General features: G+C 33.8%; 4 protein-coding genes and 1 non-coding gene across 5 annotated transcripts; 3 read left to right on the forward strand and 2 right to left on the reverse strand.

Annotated features, from left to right (window-relative positions):
* Nucleotides 1–1,456: 1,456 nt before the first annotated feature.
* Nucleotides 1,457–1,529, reverse strand: PHYBLDRAFT_t151. Its single transcript has one exon. It is a non-coding gene; the product is annotated as a tRNA-Asn (tRNA).
* A 4,178-nt stretch (nt 1,530–5,707) lies between these two features.
* On the forward strand, nt 5,708–7,146 carry PHYBLDRAFT_65222 (hypothetical protein; the record flags this gene model as incomplete). Its single annotated transcript, XM_018441419.1, has 4 exons — nt 5,708–6,751; nt 6,807–6,924; nt 7,003–7,053; nt 7,097–7,146. The coding sequence occupies 4 exons, from the start codon at nt 5,708–5,710 to the stop codon at nt 7,144–7,146; spliced, it is 1,263 nt and encodes a 420-aa protein (XP_018290891.1).
* Nucleotides 7,147–7,260: 114 nt separating this feature from the next.
* PHYBLDRAFT_65221 (hypothetical protein) lies at nt 7,261–8,351 on the forward strand (the record flags this gene model as incomplete). Its single annotated transcript, XM_018441418.1, has 2 exons — nt 7,261–7,870; nt 8,176–8,351. 2 exons carry the CDS (start codon nt 7,261–7,263, stop codon nt 8,349–8,351), a joined length of 786 nt encoding a protein of 261 aa, XP_018290892.1.
* Nucleotides 8,352–11,948: 3,597 nt separating this feature from the next.
* Nucleotides 11,949–13,266, reverse strand: PHYBLDRAFT_38868 (hypothetical protein). The gene is made up of 8 exons (XM_018440115.1): nt 13,249–13,266; nt 13,122–13,185; nt 13,008–13,061; nt 12,907–12,933; nt 12,763–12,845; nt 12,384–12,701; nt 12,223–12,310; nt 11,949–12,152 (listed from the first exon to the last, which is right to left on the reverse strand). The coding sequence occupies exons 2-8, from the start codon at nt 13,176–13,178 to the stop codon at nt 12,090–12,092; spliced, it is 690 nt and encodes a 229-aa protein (XP_018290893.1). The 5' UTR covers nt 13,179–13,185; nt 13,249–13,266; the 3' UTR covers nt 11,949–12,089.
* Nucleotides 13,267–13,925: 659 nt separating this feature from the next.
* PHYBLDRAFT_155542 (hypothetical protein) lies at nt 13,926–15,427 on the forward strand (the record flags this gene model as incomplete). Its single annotated transcript, XM_018433417.1, has 5 exons — nt 13,926–14,312; nt 14,392–14,406; nt 14,496–14,925; nt 14,982–15,257; nt 15,279–15,427. The coding sequence occupies 5 exons, from the start codon at nt 13,926–13,928 to the stop codon at nt 15,425–15,427; spliced, it is 1,257 nt and encodes a 418-aa protein (XP_018290894.1).
* Nucleotides 15,428–16,243: the final 816 nt, after the last annotated feature.

Here is a 16,243-nt window from a genome sequence, read left to right on the forward strand (position 1 = left end):
CTAATATGTTCATTTAGTATAAACCTTCTATATATTATATCTATATGTCTTTTGTGTATACCTTGGTACTATAATAAAAAAATCTGACTGAATAACATTTTATCTATGAATTTGTTTTTCACTGATAGTAAAATTACTTTTCTAGTATGAAAGATACATTCCACTTGGTTTTAAAGATATATATATAAATACTATAGACACTTGCATATAACATATAGCTATTCATACCTCTATATTTATTTTTATTCATAACACCCTAGTTCGTCTTAGCCTTAATAAATCCTTAAAATCTGAAAATGAATAACTGGAGCATAGTATTTCTTTTTTTATTTAAAAAATTATATAATAGCTACTGTGAATAAAGTGAAGTGTTAGTTTAGAAAACTATCTAATTCAATTCGTATCAATAAAAAGTATATTTTATTCTCTCTTTGGCTTTATTCTATGATTTCCTATGGGCTCTTTTTTTTACTTTGTTATAGTAAAAGGATAACCAAACCAGAAAAGAGTTTCATTTTTGATATGGGCTGCTCTTTTAATGCTATAACACAACCAAAGTTAGTCAACCCCACTGGGAACCGTAAACAAGAACAAAAGAATAAAAACATAATAGTAAATAAATAACTTTTATTGAATAAAATATTGTTCTCTTTTAAATCTTTTTTAGACCTACTCAGACATGATGAATATCTGTTTAGGTCATCTTCCTACTATTTTAACTTGTATAAATTTTATAACATATTACCACTGACTAGAACGTTTTGAATACATAGATAGATAGGAATACAGAGAGTTTAATGATATGTCATTGATACAACTCTTGTGGTACTTATACACATTCATAAGATGAAGGCATCTAAGCTATAGCTTTTACATAGAACATATCGGGTATATTTTTAATAGAGGTGATGTAATTTGTCCTGGTTAACAGGAAAGGAAAAACCAAATGATATAAAATTAAGTACCTGTATTTACTATGTCAACTCTGACATATAAATCCTTACATTTTTTAAGCTAGATCTTTTCTAATTATATTGTGCGCAAAAAGGAATCACTTTGGTTGCTGTTCACAAAAGGGAACTACGTGTAATCCTTGCCCTAATTGGCTAGCAAGAATTTGTCGTTCCCGATCTGGGTTGGCCTTCCTTTTACTATAACAAAGTCAAAAGATCAAACCCACTGGGGATCAAGGAGTATACGTAAAATCAAAGAGAGGATAAAAGATACTTTTTATTGATATGAATTGAATTGTCTTATATAGTTTTCTAAACTAATACTGCGCATTATCCGCAGTAGTTATTATTTATATTTAATTAAAGAAATAGTCATTATACTGCGGTTAATGCTCAGGAAGATATTACTGCGCATAAAGAAGTACTGCGGTTAACTATCTTCAGATTTTACGGATTCATCAAAATAATGTCCAACAAATTTACAGACGAAAAATAAAAGTAAGCGCTCCCGGGTGGGCTCGAACCACCAACCTCCTGATTAACAGTCAGACGCGCTGCCAATTGCGCCACGGAAGCTTACGATGCTAATATCAGATTGCGCTAAGCTGATAAATCAATGGCCAAGCAATATAAAAACAGGCAAAGAAGTATACTTGATAATAAAGAAGTATACTTAAAGAAGTACAATCAAACAGACAAAATAATATAGTAGATAAAAAGATGATTTTATTATGAACAATTGCTATTGATATTTATACTAATTATTTGGAATGTTTGTCTTGGGGTCTTATTCAATATGATGCCTCATCTGTAAGAATGTTAATTGAATTATTGTTTCTGCTATATAAGAATGTGAGTGAGGGTTGTTGTGGTGGTTGAAGTTGAAGAAGTTTTTAAGAGGAAGAATTGAAGATTTGAGATTAGGAACGAAGATTTGTGAGAACTTGTGTAGGTTTTGTTTATTGAGAAAGGATTTTATATCAAAGTTTGACCAGGTTCCTATACTGAACTACTACTGCTATTTATATTGTTTTGGATTGGGAAAATTATATGACTGGGTGTGGTGATCCAGACACTCGGATGTTGGATTTATCACATATAAGAACATATTCATATTGGGATAGCGTAGTAGCTATCATCTTGTCAGTATAAAATATATATAAACGATTAAGTAATCAGCCCAATAATTATTACAGTTAGTACTGTAGATAATATCTTAAAGATTGTTAAGATAATTATATCATACTGCCGGGTAAACTGTGTCAGATCGATATGGAGCTAATTTAGTAGGAAGTCCTAAAGCTCTAGTATAAAAGAGAAAAGAATAGCTAAGAGCTAAAGAAGTACAATTTATGACTTGATGTCATAATTGTAACACCAACACTGGTTAAGCAGTAAATACACTCTAATAACCAAATATAGTAAAGGAAGAAAGCCTTAAGAAACTAAGACGTAATGACAAGAGCAGATTGTGTTTTCTTATAAAAAGGGACACTTTTTATTTATGAATAAAAAAAACTTATATACAGTCTCAAAGTATTTCTATACGTCTCTATTATCAAATATTTTATTTTTCTATTGTTTCGTACCTGAAATACCACACTGGGGTCAGGTAATCGATCCTATCTGAGCCTTAATCAGAGCAACATGATCTTGGGATAATTAATGTATGATTAATTATATAAATGTGTGTAGTCCCAATGAAGTATTAACATCAAAAGTAAATGTGTTTATGAGTTATAATTATGCTTATAATAATCCACTGATGTATCCCATATTATGGTGATATCATCATATGAAATATAATCACTATCATGTATGCTAAACCTGTGTGTTAAATAATAAAGTAATCGGTAGACACCTTTGACTGGAATAGCTGAGGCCTTATATTATTTCCTTCAGACTTATTCTCAATTACAGCAGTAGTCAATACTCATTTACAACAGTCTATATAAATGCACAATACGAATAGCAATAGAAGATCATCTCTGTTGTGAATGAGTATTGATTACTGCTGAATCTGAGAGTAAGACTGAAGGATAAAATAATATCCTCAGCTATTCCAGTCAAACGGATCTCCCTTTATGATATTATCTAATACACAGATCATCATACACATAATTGATTATTTATTATTATCACCATGACATGGGATATACAAATACATATACATTATATATATGGCATCATTATATTTCATCTACATATTTCTTTTATTATACAAATACTTAATTGAGAGACTACAACTACAACTATCTAATATTATGAAACATTACCCGAGTATCTGGGTCAGAATACTAAAATATTACCAATAGCATAAATGCTCTTCTTTACCAAAACTCTTGGACTGATCTGACTGGAGAAGTATCATATCAATTGGTCTTTCCGGATCTTTCCAGAAGAACAATACTCCTGGAAGATGACTCATCGTGATAAAGATTACTTAAGCACACACTGAATTACAAATTAGAAAAACATATAAATATCAGTAGATAGTTCCGTGTAGAAAGACAATCGAATTTTATCATTCTTTACTTTTCTTTTGAAATAAACAACCTACACAAGTTCTCACGAATTCTTTTGTCTATATTATATTTTGCTTTATTTTCTCCCCACAACAATCTCCTTTCTGATTTTTTCACTTCTTCTAATAAAACAAAGTCTCACCATACTCTTATCTGCACTTGTTTTATTTTATATCTTATTTTTACCTCATACATAACACTGTGGCTATTTCTAAGATGCAGGAGTATGCACTTGCTAACAACTTCACTCTTGCGACTAAAGACCGTAAACCAACCTGGGTTTACTTAAAGTGCACCAGGGGTGGTCACTATAGAAACACTCATAAACTTGAAGACTGCGATCATGTAAAAATCTACCCTAGTTCGAAAATTGGATGTCCTTACATGATAAAACTATCTTACAAGAAAGGAATCAAAGGATATCTTCCCTTGAAAGCTTCTAGTGAAATGGAGAGCTATCACAATCATCCTCTTGATGACAAATGCTTGGAATCGACTCTGAAAGGCAGATTGTCGAGAGTTACTGCCGAAGATGCCAAGCAGATATCTAAACTTGTTGAGACAAAGGCCAAGACTCGTGAGATTCAAAGGGCTATCACAGACAAAAAAAGACGATGGTCATAAGCTGTACGTTAGCGATATCAACAATATCAAGGCTGACTTTGCTCGAGTTTCTGCCCCTGTTGCCCAGAATACGGATACTGGACTTGTTAAGATAATGGAAGCAAAAGGTTACTAGGTGCGTTATGATGTAAATGGGGACAATTCACTGGAGAGGGTGTTTTTTATCAATCAGAAGATGATGGAGAGAGCTCGTCGCTTCTCAGAAGTTATGGTGGTAGATGCTACATATTCTACCAATAACTTGTCAATGCCGCTGATTTGCGTGGAAGGTATTCACAACCTCGGAGGAGAAACCCTCAAATCGTTTCCCATTGCCTTTGCCTGGGTCTCTAACGAGCAGCAAGGCACATATCTTTGGTTCCTCCAGCAACTCAAGGCACTTGTTTTTGAAGACAAGGCTCTTAGCACAGTTTTTGTGACAGACAAGTGTGCTGCACTTATGAATGCTCTTGATGTTGTGTTTCCAAACAACAGAAAGCTGCTTTGTTACTGGCACATGTGGTATTTCAGGTACGAAACAATAGAAAAATAAAATATTTGATAATAGAGACGTATAGAAATACTTTGAGACTGTATATCAGTTTTTATTCATAAATAAAAAGTGTCCCTTTTTATAAGAAAACACAATCTGCTCTTGTCATTACGTCTGTTATGGGGAGAAAATAAAGCAAAATATAATATAGACAAAAGAATTCGTGAGAACTTGTGTAGGTTGTTTATTTCAAAAGAAAAGTAAAGAATGATAAAATTCGATTGTCTTTCTACACGGAACTATCTACTGATATTTATATGTTTTTCTAATTTGTAATTCAGTGTGTGCTTAAGTAATCTTTATCACGATGAGTCATCTTCCAGGAGTATTGTTCTTCTGGAAAGATCCGGAAAGACCAATTGATATGATACTTCTCCAGTCAGATCAGTCCAAGAGTTTTGGTAAAGAAGAGCATTTATGCTATTGGTAATATTTTAGTATTCCGACCCAGATACTCGGGTAATGTTTCATAATATTAGATAGTTGTAGTTGTAGTCTCTCAATTAAGTATTTGTATAATAAAAGAAATATGTAGATGAAATATAATGATGCCATATATATAATGTATATGTATTTGTATATCCCATGTCATGGTGATAATAATAAATAATCAATTATGTGTATGATGATCTGTGTATTAGATAATATCATAAAGGGAGATCCGTTTGACTGGAATAGCTGAGGATATTATTTTATCCTTCAGTCTTACTCTCAGATTCAGCAGTAATCAATACTCATTCACAACAACGTCTTAGTTTCTTAAGGCTTTCTTCCTTTACTATATTTGGTTATTAGAGTGTATTTACTGCTTAACTAGTGTCGGTGTTACAATTATGACATCAAGTCATAAATTGTACTTCTTTAGCTCTTAGCTATTCTTTTCTCTTTTATACTAGAGCTTTAGGACTTCCTACTAAATTAGCTCCATATCGATCTGACACAGTTTACCCGGCAGTATGATATAATTATCTTAACAATCTTTAAGATATTATCTACAGTACTAACTGTAATAATTATTGGGCTGATTACTTAATCGTTTATATATATTTTATACTGACAAGATGATAGCTACTATGCTATCCCAATATGAATATGTTCTTATATGTGATAAATCCAACATCCGAGTGTCTGGATCACCACAGCACATGCTGAATAGTGTGGAAAAGGCTTTTTCGGGAAAAGTTGGCTCGGTACAAAAAAAGGAAGAGCTGACAGAATATATATCCAATATGATCCATAGCAAAAGTAAGAAGGAGTTTGACTGGGCTCTGAATAAGTTCAACGCTGTATCTGCTGGTTCTGAAGTAGAAAATGGCAATGTGAAAGCGCCAGTCTCGGCATATTTTCATGACAGGTGGATTATATGCCAAGAGAAGTGGGCAGGTTATCTTACTCAGAAGATAATGCATTTTGGATGCACAACATCTCAAAGAGTGGAAAGTGTCCATCAAACCTTAAAGAGAGGTATATCTGCAATAGCTTCTCTGGATCTCGCCTTTGAAAATATTTCAAGATATATCGAGAGGCTTGAGAGAGACTTCTGGAATGTGGAGATCAGGGAATCTACCACGGTTGACCCTCTTGTTGGACGAAACAAGCTTTTGTCTAGACTGCTCATGAAGGTCTCAAAGCGAGCTTTGCTGGTAATAGACCAAGAGGTTCGACTGAAATGTGAAAGCAGTATTGTTTGTGAATGTATGAACAAGCTCCAGTATGGTATACCTTGTCGCCATTCTTTGCCTGCTGGAAGGGATATCTATATTTCTGATATCCCTGAAAGGTGGGTTATTGATCCTCGTAATGTAAAGCCAAGGGACAACACTTGTCGGGAAAACTTCCAGCTTGAGGAAAGACCAGAGGTGTGGATGGAGGAAGTAATTAAACTCGAGTCACTGTTTCGGTCCTGTGAGGGCAGCCAGCAAGTGGCTAACCTCCTGAATAAGATCAAGAAGGTCACTTCTGAATTCGAAGGCAAAACTGGGCACTCTTCGATTAACTTTCAAGCCCCAGAAAAAATCAAGTACCCTGGCAGACGGAAGGGTAGTGCACGTCCAAAGTACCTCCCCAAAGACTTTGGTCGGGCAAACTGGAGAAAGATCAGTGTTTCGTCTGGTCATGTAAGATAAAAAAAAATAAGATAACAAAGTATTAATATGTATCTTGAAATACTAGGCTGGCCTTAAGGCAATGGTTAGACTGAGAGCTAAAATGAGGGAGGGAAAGCCTGCAGCTACACAAAAAACAAAAAACAAAAAACAAAACAAAAACAAACAAGAGCCTCTCAACCCAGGTAAGATGTGTTCTTATTTTACAATGTAATTGAATCTATGAGAAAGGATTCCCATCTTATACTTTCATGTTTTTTTAGTCGATGCTACCAAAAAAAAAAAACAAATAAAGCAAGAGCCTCTTGACCCTGGTAAGATGTGTTTTTATTTTACTTTAATTGAATTTATGTGGAGGGATGTTGTCTTACACGAATATGCTTTTTAGTCGATGCCACCAAAAATAAAACAACAAAAATAAAACAAGAGTTTCTCGACCCAGGTAATATGCTTTCTTATTTTACAGTGTAATTGAATCCATAAAGAGAACTATCGTCTTATACTTATATACTTTTTAGTTGATGCCCCCCCAAAAAAATGGGTTAAAAAGACCCGCCACCGCCCTAGAAGATTACCAGTATGATAATCGCACCTCTGTTGGCAAGAGGGTCAAATTCCAGCCCGGTTTTCCTGTCTCTCATGAGATAGTCGATGATGTCAAGGGTGGGTTTAGCCCTACTGCTGACGGGTGGTGTGGTTTTCGGATCCTTGCCCACTTGATCTACAAAGATCAAAATAAGTTTCCACTTGTAAAAAGGGATATGCTAGCCGCCCTGCCAAAATACAAAACATTGTACACAAATACCTTCGGCACTGACACAAGACAACTAGAAAAAATCATTCAACATGGCTCTCAACTCGATTATAGCAACACCAGCAACACAAACACCAACTCCAACACCAACTTCATCCCAGTATGTTCAGATGCCAGTATGTGGTTTAACACACCCGACTGTGCTCAACTAGCTGCGGACACATATACACGACCAGTCTGCGTCTACTCAGACAACCGCAACACCCCCTCAACAACCTTTCTCCCATTTGCCCTTCCCAACAACAAAACCAAACAACGACAACCTCTGATTTTTAATCATGTTAACAGTAATCACTGGACAACAGTTGACCTTTCCCGTAATATCTCTAGAAAATGGCCAACCGTTCCTGAATTATTTTTTTTTAGGTTGTGCCAGAAATAAGATTGATGATAACTTTGATACTTACTGGAACAAGTTCAAAGAATTTAACAAGCATGATCGCCGAAATGCCATGCTCTCTCTCCATTCTGATCTAGATTAACCAATTGATCTTACTCCAAAATAATTTCTTTTCGATATTCTTTTCTATTTTATTACTCTTTTAATTATACTTTATTACTTATATTTTATTAGCTAGATCTTTTCTTATTTATTTACTCATTTACTTTTATATTTTATTAGCTAGACAATCTTTTTTAAATCTTTATAAATCTTATCAATTTGTTTCTTTGCATCAACATAAGCTATCTATCACTTGTGGGTTAAATGACTCTCCGCTCTGTTTTTTCCTAGAGATCATTCGTGGGAAGTACTTTACCCTTCGAGTTACACTTATAACCAGCGAATTAAAACCATAAATATCGGATGGTGTTACACGGATCGAGCCAAACTATCTTCGAATATGTTATATTATGCATTTGCATCTACTTATTTTATCAATTAAAGTCTTGGCTCTCTATAACTTTGGATCCAAGTAGTGTATAGATATATGTATGTGTTCTAGGATTTTTAGTTGAATTGAAAGGGTCGATCATGAGAAAACTAACGTAATATCTCAAAAATTTGCTTTTTTCAATAAAATAAAATATTGTATTTGCTTGTAGAATCACTTTTTTCTCATTTGTTTTCTATGAAACTTTTACTGAATTCATATGTTATCTGAATATATGTAATTAAAAACTTTTTTTGGTCTTATATGAATATTTTTCATTTTTTGTATTTTTGATAAAATATCTCATGTACATGTTGCAAGGAAATGATAGAAAGAGTTTTTACAGAAGAAATAAAAATAAAAAATAAAAAATAAAAACATGAATTTTGTAAAAATATATTAGCTTTACTGCTATGCAAACTTTCTTAGGCATAAAAGGCTTCATTACCTTTATATCTATTACGAAAGTTTTTGAAAAAAATGCAAATTATATGGATTATAATCTTTTCCACTTAAATCACATAAAATGAAAATATATGATTTATGTCTCAAGTTAAATCGTGAAAAAAAGACTCATCAGCAACAGCAGGTATATGATTTGTTGACGGGAACCAAATAGATCTTGTGTTTTTACAGAAATAGGTGTGGTCACAATTTTTATTTATTTATTTTATATTGTGCGTTTATTGCATGAGAACTACAATAAAAAAGACATTGCATTGAAAATGAACTCTTTAAAATGTAAAGTAAAATTCTAGAAACCTCTATAATTATACTTATAGAAGCTTTACTTTCAATAAGTAAAATATTGCATCAACAGTTTTCTTGAACACAATTATTCTATCGCCACATTTAGGACACGACGTTATGCCTCTCGAGCACGATGTTTCTTACACAGTCACGTTTGGGACACGACGTTTTGCCTCTCGGGCACGACGTTTACAAATTGTATATTTTGTATATACTGCATAAAAAAATAGAAATTTTAATATGGTTACTACTTAAGTACACCTAGAAATTCCGTTATATTAAATGAAGATGTACTTTATTCATGAATTAAATTATTTATATTTTGATAGATTGATTTTACTCATATAAACTACTTTGGGTGGTTAGGGACCAGATAAAATTGCTGGATGCCGGACAACAAGTCACTTTTTATGAGGCCGGTAAATGGTGAAAGGCGGAGATTCAATAAACGTAGTGCTCCAGAGAAACGTCGTGCCCGAGAGGAAAAGTGTCTGGCCCGAATAATTAGCGCTATAAGTTACAGAGATTTTTGAGGTATTTGGGATTGTTTATGGGTTAGTATCTCAATAATGGGAAAATAGGAAATGTGAGAGTGCTATTTATTAAAGAAACAAAATAATATTGTTTATATCTGCTACTATTAAAATCCCTGTAATTCAAATCCCTGTTGTGTAATGGTTGGTTTACACTGCATGAGTGTATAGTGTACGTGTGTCTGGCGTGTAATGGTTCCGTAGATTGTTAACTTGCCAGGTTTATTAGCAAGAAGGAACCAGTGTTTGGTTTTGGGGTCTGTTCTTCACTCAATTGTGGTGTGTATACCACAATTTCATTGGCTTTTGACTAAAAAAATATATCATATATGTGCCTACTTTCTGCCTAGCTGCCATTTATTCTACTGTAATGATTAAATAAACTTATATATTTCTTCTTATATTAATAATTTGTTAAGAGAGTATACAAATAAATTTAAATGAAAAAAACAATAATATCCAAATATCTAGATTAAAATACTAAAATATTACTAATATTATAAATGCCCTGTTTAACTCTGTAGCATATACAATTTAATTAAGTAAAATATAAGCTTCACGATTCATCATAAATAATACAGTTCCTAATAAACCTGACAAATAAAATTCCAAGAATAGAACACATAGCAGACACTTATACACTTCATAATGCTTCAGTAAAAATCGATCATTAATGAATGTAAATCTTAAATCAAGAAACTAAATATGTATTTAAACAGCTACGAACTTTCTTAAATAGACAATACTTTTCTGGTACCTATTGTCCCCTTTGTAATTCTTTATAATTATACTTATAGCCATTGAAGCATTTTAAGACAAATTACTATATTGTGTCCATTTAATCAACTAGAATTAAGTTATATTTAAAGATATATTTTTGTAAGAGTGTAAAGTAGCTTATTAGTAAACTCAAAAGAGAAAAATAAAGAATATATAAAGTTACCTATGAAAGATCGAATCTTTCGGCTCAGATAAAGTAGTAATGATAATGATAATATATTTCTTATTAATATTTCTGATATATTTTTAATAATATCATTAGTTTGTATCTTCACTGAAATCTCATGTAAATTACCAATAGGCCAAGCTAATTTATAATGTTTGTGGTATACACACCACAATTGAGTGAAGAACAGACCCCAAAACCAAACACTGGTTCCTTCTTGCTAATAAATCTGGCAAGTTAACAATCTACGGAACCATTACACGCCAGACACACGTACACTGTACACTCATGCAGTGTAAACCAACCATTACACAACAGGGATTTGAATTACAGGGATTTTAATAGTAGCAGATATAAACAATATTATTTTGTCTCTTTAATAAATAGCACTCTCACAGTACCTACTTTTTCTATTATTAAGATACTAGCCCATAAAAATTGCGAATACCTCAATGTTATTCACTTTTCTTTTATTACGCACTGCTGTATAGTTGTTCGGTAAGCACTGGATAATACAGAGCCAGAAGTGATGGTTGCGTCAAAAACAAACAGACAAACACCACTCTTATATCTCTTTTGTTAGTTGAACTTCAAACATTAGTTATGAGATAGATATCATTGTCTTATTTTAAATTTTTAACAAATATTTAATCAATTAAAACACGAGAGTCAAACTTATGATATAATCACCCGTTTTTACCAAATTGGAAGTAGCGTAAGACCAAGAGAGAATATTTCAGAGAGCCGTTGTTTAAGATGAAGAATTTCGAGTTCCAGAAGAGTATAAATCTTTCACACTGGTTATTTCTAAATATCCTTCAAGTAAAACATGCTAAGTGTACTCTTTAAATAAATCTGAACTCTTTTATTTTTATCTTCTGTAGTGTGTGAAGGCAGAGGAAGATGAAGATGATTTTCATTAATTATAAAGTCGCCTACTAAAATTACCCCTTTTTACCATAGTGGTGCAGTACATTAAATAAACCGAATTTATGGGGATGGTGTGTTGTATAAAGCGTCAAGTAAACAAGATAACAATAGTTTTAATGATGAGGTATCCATTATATTTCCTTTAAGATTTTTTTATAAAGTGCTGGCCATGTATTCTCCATAATCTTACATATATACCAGTTCCCCAACGCTTTATATATACATCGAAGAACTAATAAATATCTAACTATTTATACAATGCATGTAATAAAGGCAAGTATTATTTTATGAATATGTTGAGAAAGAAAAACACATATGACTGTTTTCAAACTAAAGAAAGAAGTGAAGCTTTGTTTCAAAGGAATAGAGAAAACACAAATCTTAAAAAATGTGTTTTATTGGGTATGACGCAGAGTCTTATCAGTGGGGTCATATACACACTAATTGACAGCAAAACCTGATTTTTTTAGCTAGACAAAAGGCAGCATACATGTGTATTGTTTGCTTAGTTGAAGAATCGTCGGTTAGGAGAGTGGCCGAAGAGAGTGGCACGAATCTGAGGCAGCATCTAAAGTACAGTAAATAGTGTTACTCCAAATTCAAACAGATTAACCCCATGATTTGGATAAGGTACTTACTTCTTCACTGACAATTTCTAGGCGGGCTTCGAGAGTATTGTCGACAGTAATTTTGTTATCGAGACCGTAAAGGATAATACCACCAGCACTATAATAAAGTGTACTTTTAGACATCATAATAATACACAGTATTTTATTTTATTTTATTATATTATACATACCTTGATTCAGGCAAATAGTCCTCACTGACCGAAATACTAATTGACTGCTTGACACCTTCCTCAAATTCCTTGGTAACGTTCTCAATAGCAAGCTGAACGTTATCTGCATCAGCCTCGCGGCATCGGACAACTACCTCGGTCTCCATGAGAGTAAATACACCCTGAAGCATCAATTTTTCAAGAAGAACAGCATACTGCTCCTCGTCCTTCTGAACTTCGTTAACTTGGCTTCGCGCCTCATCAAACAGGTTGTCAAGTACTGATTGACGTTCCTGAAGGGTTCTGAGACGAGCCTTGTTAATGTAGTTTGACTGGGAGCTAAAATCAAACAGTTCCTGCGTCAAATAATAGTTGATCATATATATATTATTTTACTTACATTCTCTTTTGTACTTCAGCCTGCTTTATTTTGCGTTCAAAAATGGCTTCGATATTGAGAGATTCTTGGCGAACAATCTTTGCCTAAAAGTGGACCAAGAGTTTAGTAGGGGCGGGCATGAAACCCTTCCTTCTCCGTTATTACCTTCTCAATGTTGAACTCTTCGTCTGCCTACACGAGAATGTCATTGACCTGTTACTCTTTGTTTCATGTTTTCTCCCTGAACATTTAACATGATGACCCACCTTGACCTTAATCTCTCGAGCCTTTTCAAGAGCTTCCTGCCTAATGAAAGCTACCTTTACGACGAAAAAAGAATGCGTCAGCTAGATCATTGCGTTTTGGAACAAAGCCCTTACCATCTTCTTCATCTCGCTGAAAACCTCATCGTCATTCAAGGGTCTAATAGTAGTCATTTTAAAGCTATGTACGCAAAAAAAATAAGTTTATGCAAAAAGAACTTTTTTGTGTGAGTATGTTGCTTACTCCAGTCAAGTTCGTTCGGGAAAGAGAAGTGAGGAGAAAAGTGGGTTTCAAATGGCTCGACGTGTTGGAGTATGCTAGATACACCATCGAATGAGTGACGTATAAATAAATTTCTCTATCCGACAAGATTATATCTTCACAGCTGCCAAATGATCACTTGTAGCAGTGTTTTTGATCTTTATGAAATAGTAATAATAAAAGATACATATTTTAAATGAAATAAGTAAGTACGAATGTATTTAATGGCACTGAAAATCGTAGTATTAGTTAATTTAATTAACCAGAGCATTTATTTGGCAAACATTTATTATATAGTTTAGCCTTCATAATATCTTTATTAAAACTTAATAGCTCTCCTCTAGAAGTAACATATATTTTATTTTTAGAGAAATAATAACTCTTGTACTAATAGCCATCTATCTATGTGCCTTTAAAAACACTGATATAAAAAATCTGTAGATCTTAGTACTAACTTTCCTACATGCCTATATATAAGAAACTAATCAACCAACAAACCTATAGAATTTCATTCATAGTCTAGATCAGTATCCCATTTTGGTCTCATCAATTTTAGACCAGATATCCCCGCCCACCAAGCTTGACTTGGTCTCTTTTTAAGGCTCGATGTGCTACTCAGCTTCTTTAACCCTCCTTTTCCCGTATTTTATTACAAAAAAATGACTAAACTCCCTCCCTCTCCTATCTACCGCCTAAAATGTAAAACTCAATCATACGACTGGGGAAAATTGGGCGATGTATCCAAAGTGGCAAAATTCGCAGAAAAATCAGGAACCATTGTTGATCCTTCTCTACCTTATGCTGAATTGTGGATGGGAACTCATCCAAACGCGCCCTCCATTGTGATGAATGAGGATGAGGATACTCTTAGAGACATCATTAGAGATCATCCTGAGCTCAGTACAGAAGATATTTATGAAAAATATGAAAGTGATCTCCCGTTTCTTTTCAAGATTCTCTCTATTCGTAAAGCACTCTCTATCCAAGCCCACCCAGACAAAACACTGGGCGCTCGATTATTCAGAGACTTCCCAGATAACTACAAGGCAAGATAAAATACCGCTTTAATTTAATACACTCAGTATCATTTCACATTTAATTAATATGTACTTTACATCCCTGTAGGATCCTAATCACAAGGTAGTTTGTTATAAATATAAACTATGTATATAAGTATATAAGTATATATTATATTATACTATTCTCAATTACTCATTATTATATCATAGCCTGAGATGGCAATTGCCTTGACGCCGTTTGAAGCTTTGTGTGCCTTTAGACCACTGAATGAGATTGGTTACCATTTGGAGACGTACCCTGAATTCGCAGCTATTGTGGGACCTGAAGCAACAGACTCATTTTTGTCTATCATGGATTCTGATGATGTGGAGATAAATAAGTCTGCACTTAAAAATGTATTTTCTGCCCTGATGAACAGTCCTCAAGATAGAGTTAAAGAGCTCCTTACAGATATGATAGACCGTCTCAAAGACATGGAAGACAGAAACGAATTAGCCAATCTTATCCTGCGACTCGATCAACAATACCCAGGCGGCGACGTTGGTGTATTTGCAGTTCTTTTGCTAAATTATATCAAAATGGAACCAGGCCAGGCTATCTTCTTGGGTGCTAATGAGCCACACGCCTATTTGTCAGGAGGTAAGGAATACCACGCAAGGTCAACACTTCCTACATTAATACCTTACAAAAAATAGATTGCGTAGAGTGTATGGCTGCAAGTGACAATGTTGTCCGGTCTGGGCTGACGCCTAAGTTTAAGCACGTAGATGTTTTGGTAGATATGTTAACCTACCGCTATGGCTCAGCTGAATCACAGAAGATGACCCCAGTTCAATTCAGTGATTATTCACTACTTTATGACCCACCAATCGAAGAATTCTCTGTCATTTTGTCCTCTCAGAATCCTGGCGATGTAGAGCATGAAAAGGCTATTCAGGGTCCTAGTATCCTGATTGTCACACAAGGTGGCGGTATATTGGGGGAGGAGAAAGAGGGAATTCCAGAAGCAGAGACGACATATTCTCTTGAAGAAGGCTATGTTTACTTTATCGGTGCCAATACCCCAATATCTGCCATCGCTGGTGATAATGGCTTAGAATTCTACAGGGCTTTTACTGTTCTTCCTAAATTAGAAGAATAAGTCTCCTACACTAAGCATTCTTATAATATATATATTATCCATTTTCCATACTATAATGTTAAATGTCAACTACTTTGGACTGTTACCATCTATAGAAGTTCAACAGAGTAGTTTGATAAACTATTCTAGTAAAGACACGCGAGGGAAAAACTCAATATCTTATTGATGTATAATACTTTGGGGATACTCAGTCACGTTGTTCGAACAATTGTTGCATTCACAAAAACAATATTATTGGGCTAAAATTGTAATAGCCACGAACAAATTTCGAGCAAAATTTGACCAAGAAACGTATAACTCTGACCGGGTGAATCGTTACTTTTTTATATGCAATAAGATAATGTTTTTATCTGTATCCTTAATGAATTATAGAAGTCATCGAAGAGGAAATTAATGTAGAGCTGGAGCAGATAGTTGCTGTGAAAGAGCTTTAACAAACCCTTCAAGCCAATAAATACATACACAAGGTTGTCAATGTATTGCCAAAGCTTGAGCCAAAGGAAAGAGCACTTGATTTCTTCGAGAGTCTAGATGCCTACACGTTCAAAGAAGAAATCAGAATGTGCAAAGATTATTCTATAAATGCTATAAAAATCTATGAATTTTGTACGAATTTTGTACTTTTGTCTTTTGGTATCCTCAACTACAAAATAATATCATTAGTTAAAATTTACATAAGATTTTTTTCTAATAACCTGGTTGAGTACCCCCTATATTTCAAAAATTCTTTTTTCTTCTGCTAATATCATATATGAATCCAATTAAGTTTAATATCAACGTTAGTACATTATATATTACGTCCTGAATCCAAAAATT

This window comes from Phycomyces blakesleeanus, assembly GCF_001638985.1.
Source record: "Phycomyces blakesleeanus NRRL 1555(-) unplaced genomic scaffold PHYBLscaffold_12, whole genome shotgun sequence".
Lineage (NCBI taxonomy): Eukaryota > Fungi > Mucoromycota > Mucoromycetes > Mucorales > Phycomycetaceae > Phycomyces > Phycomyces blakesleeanus.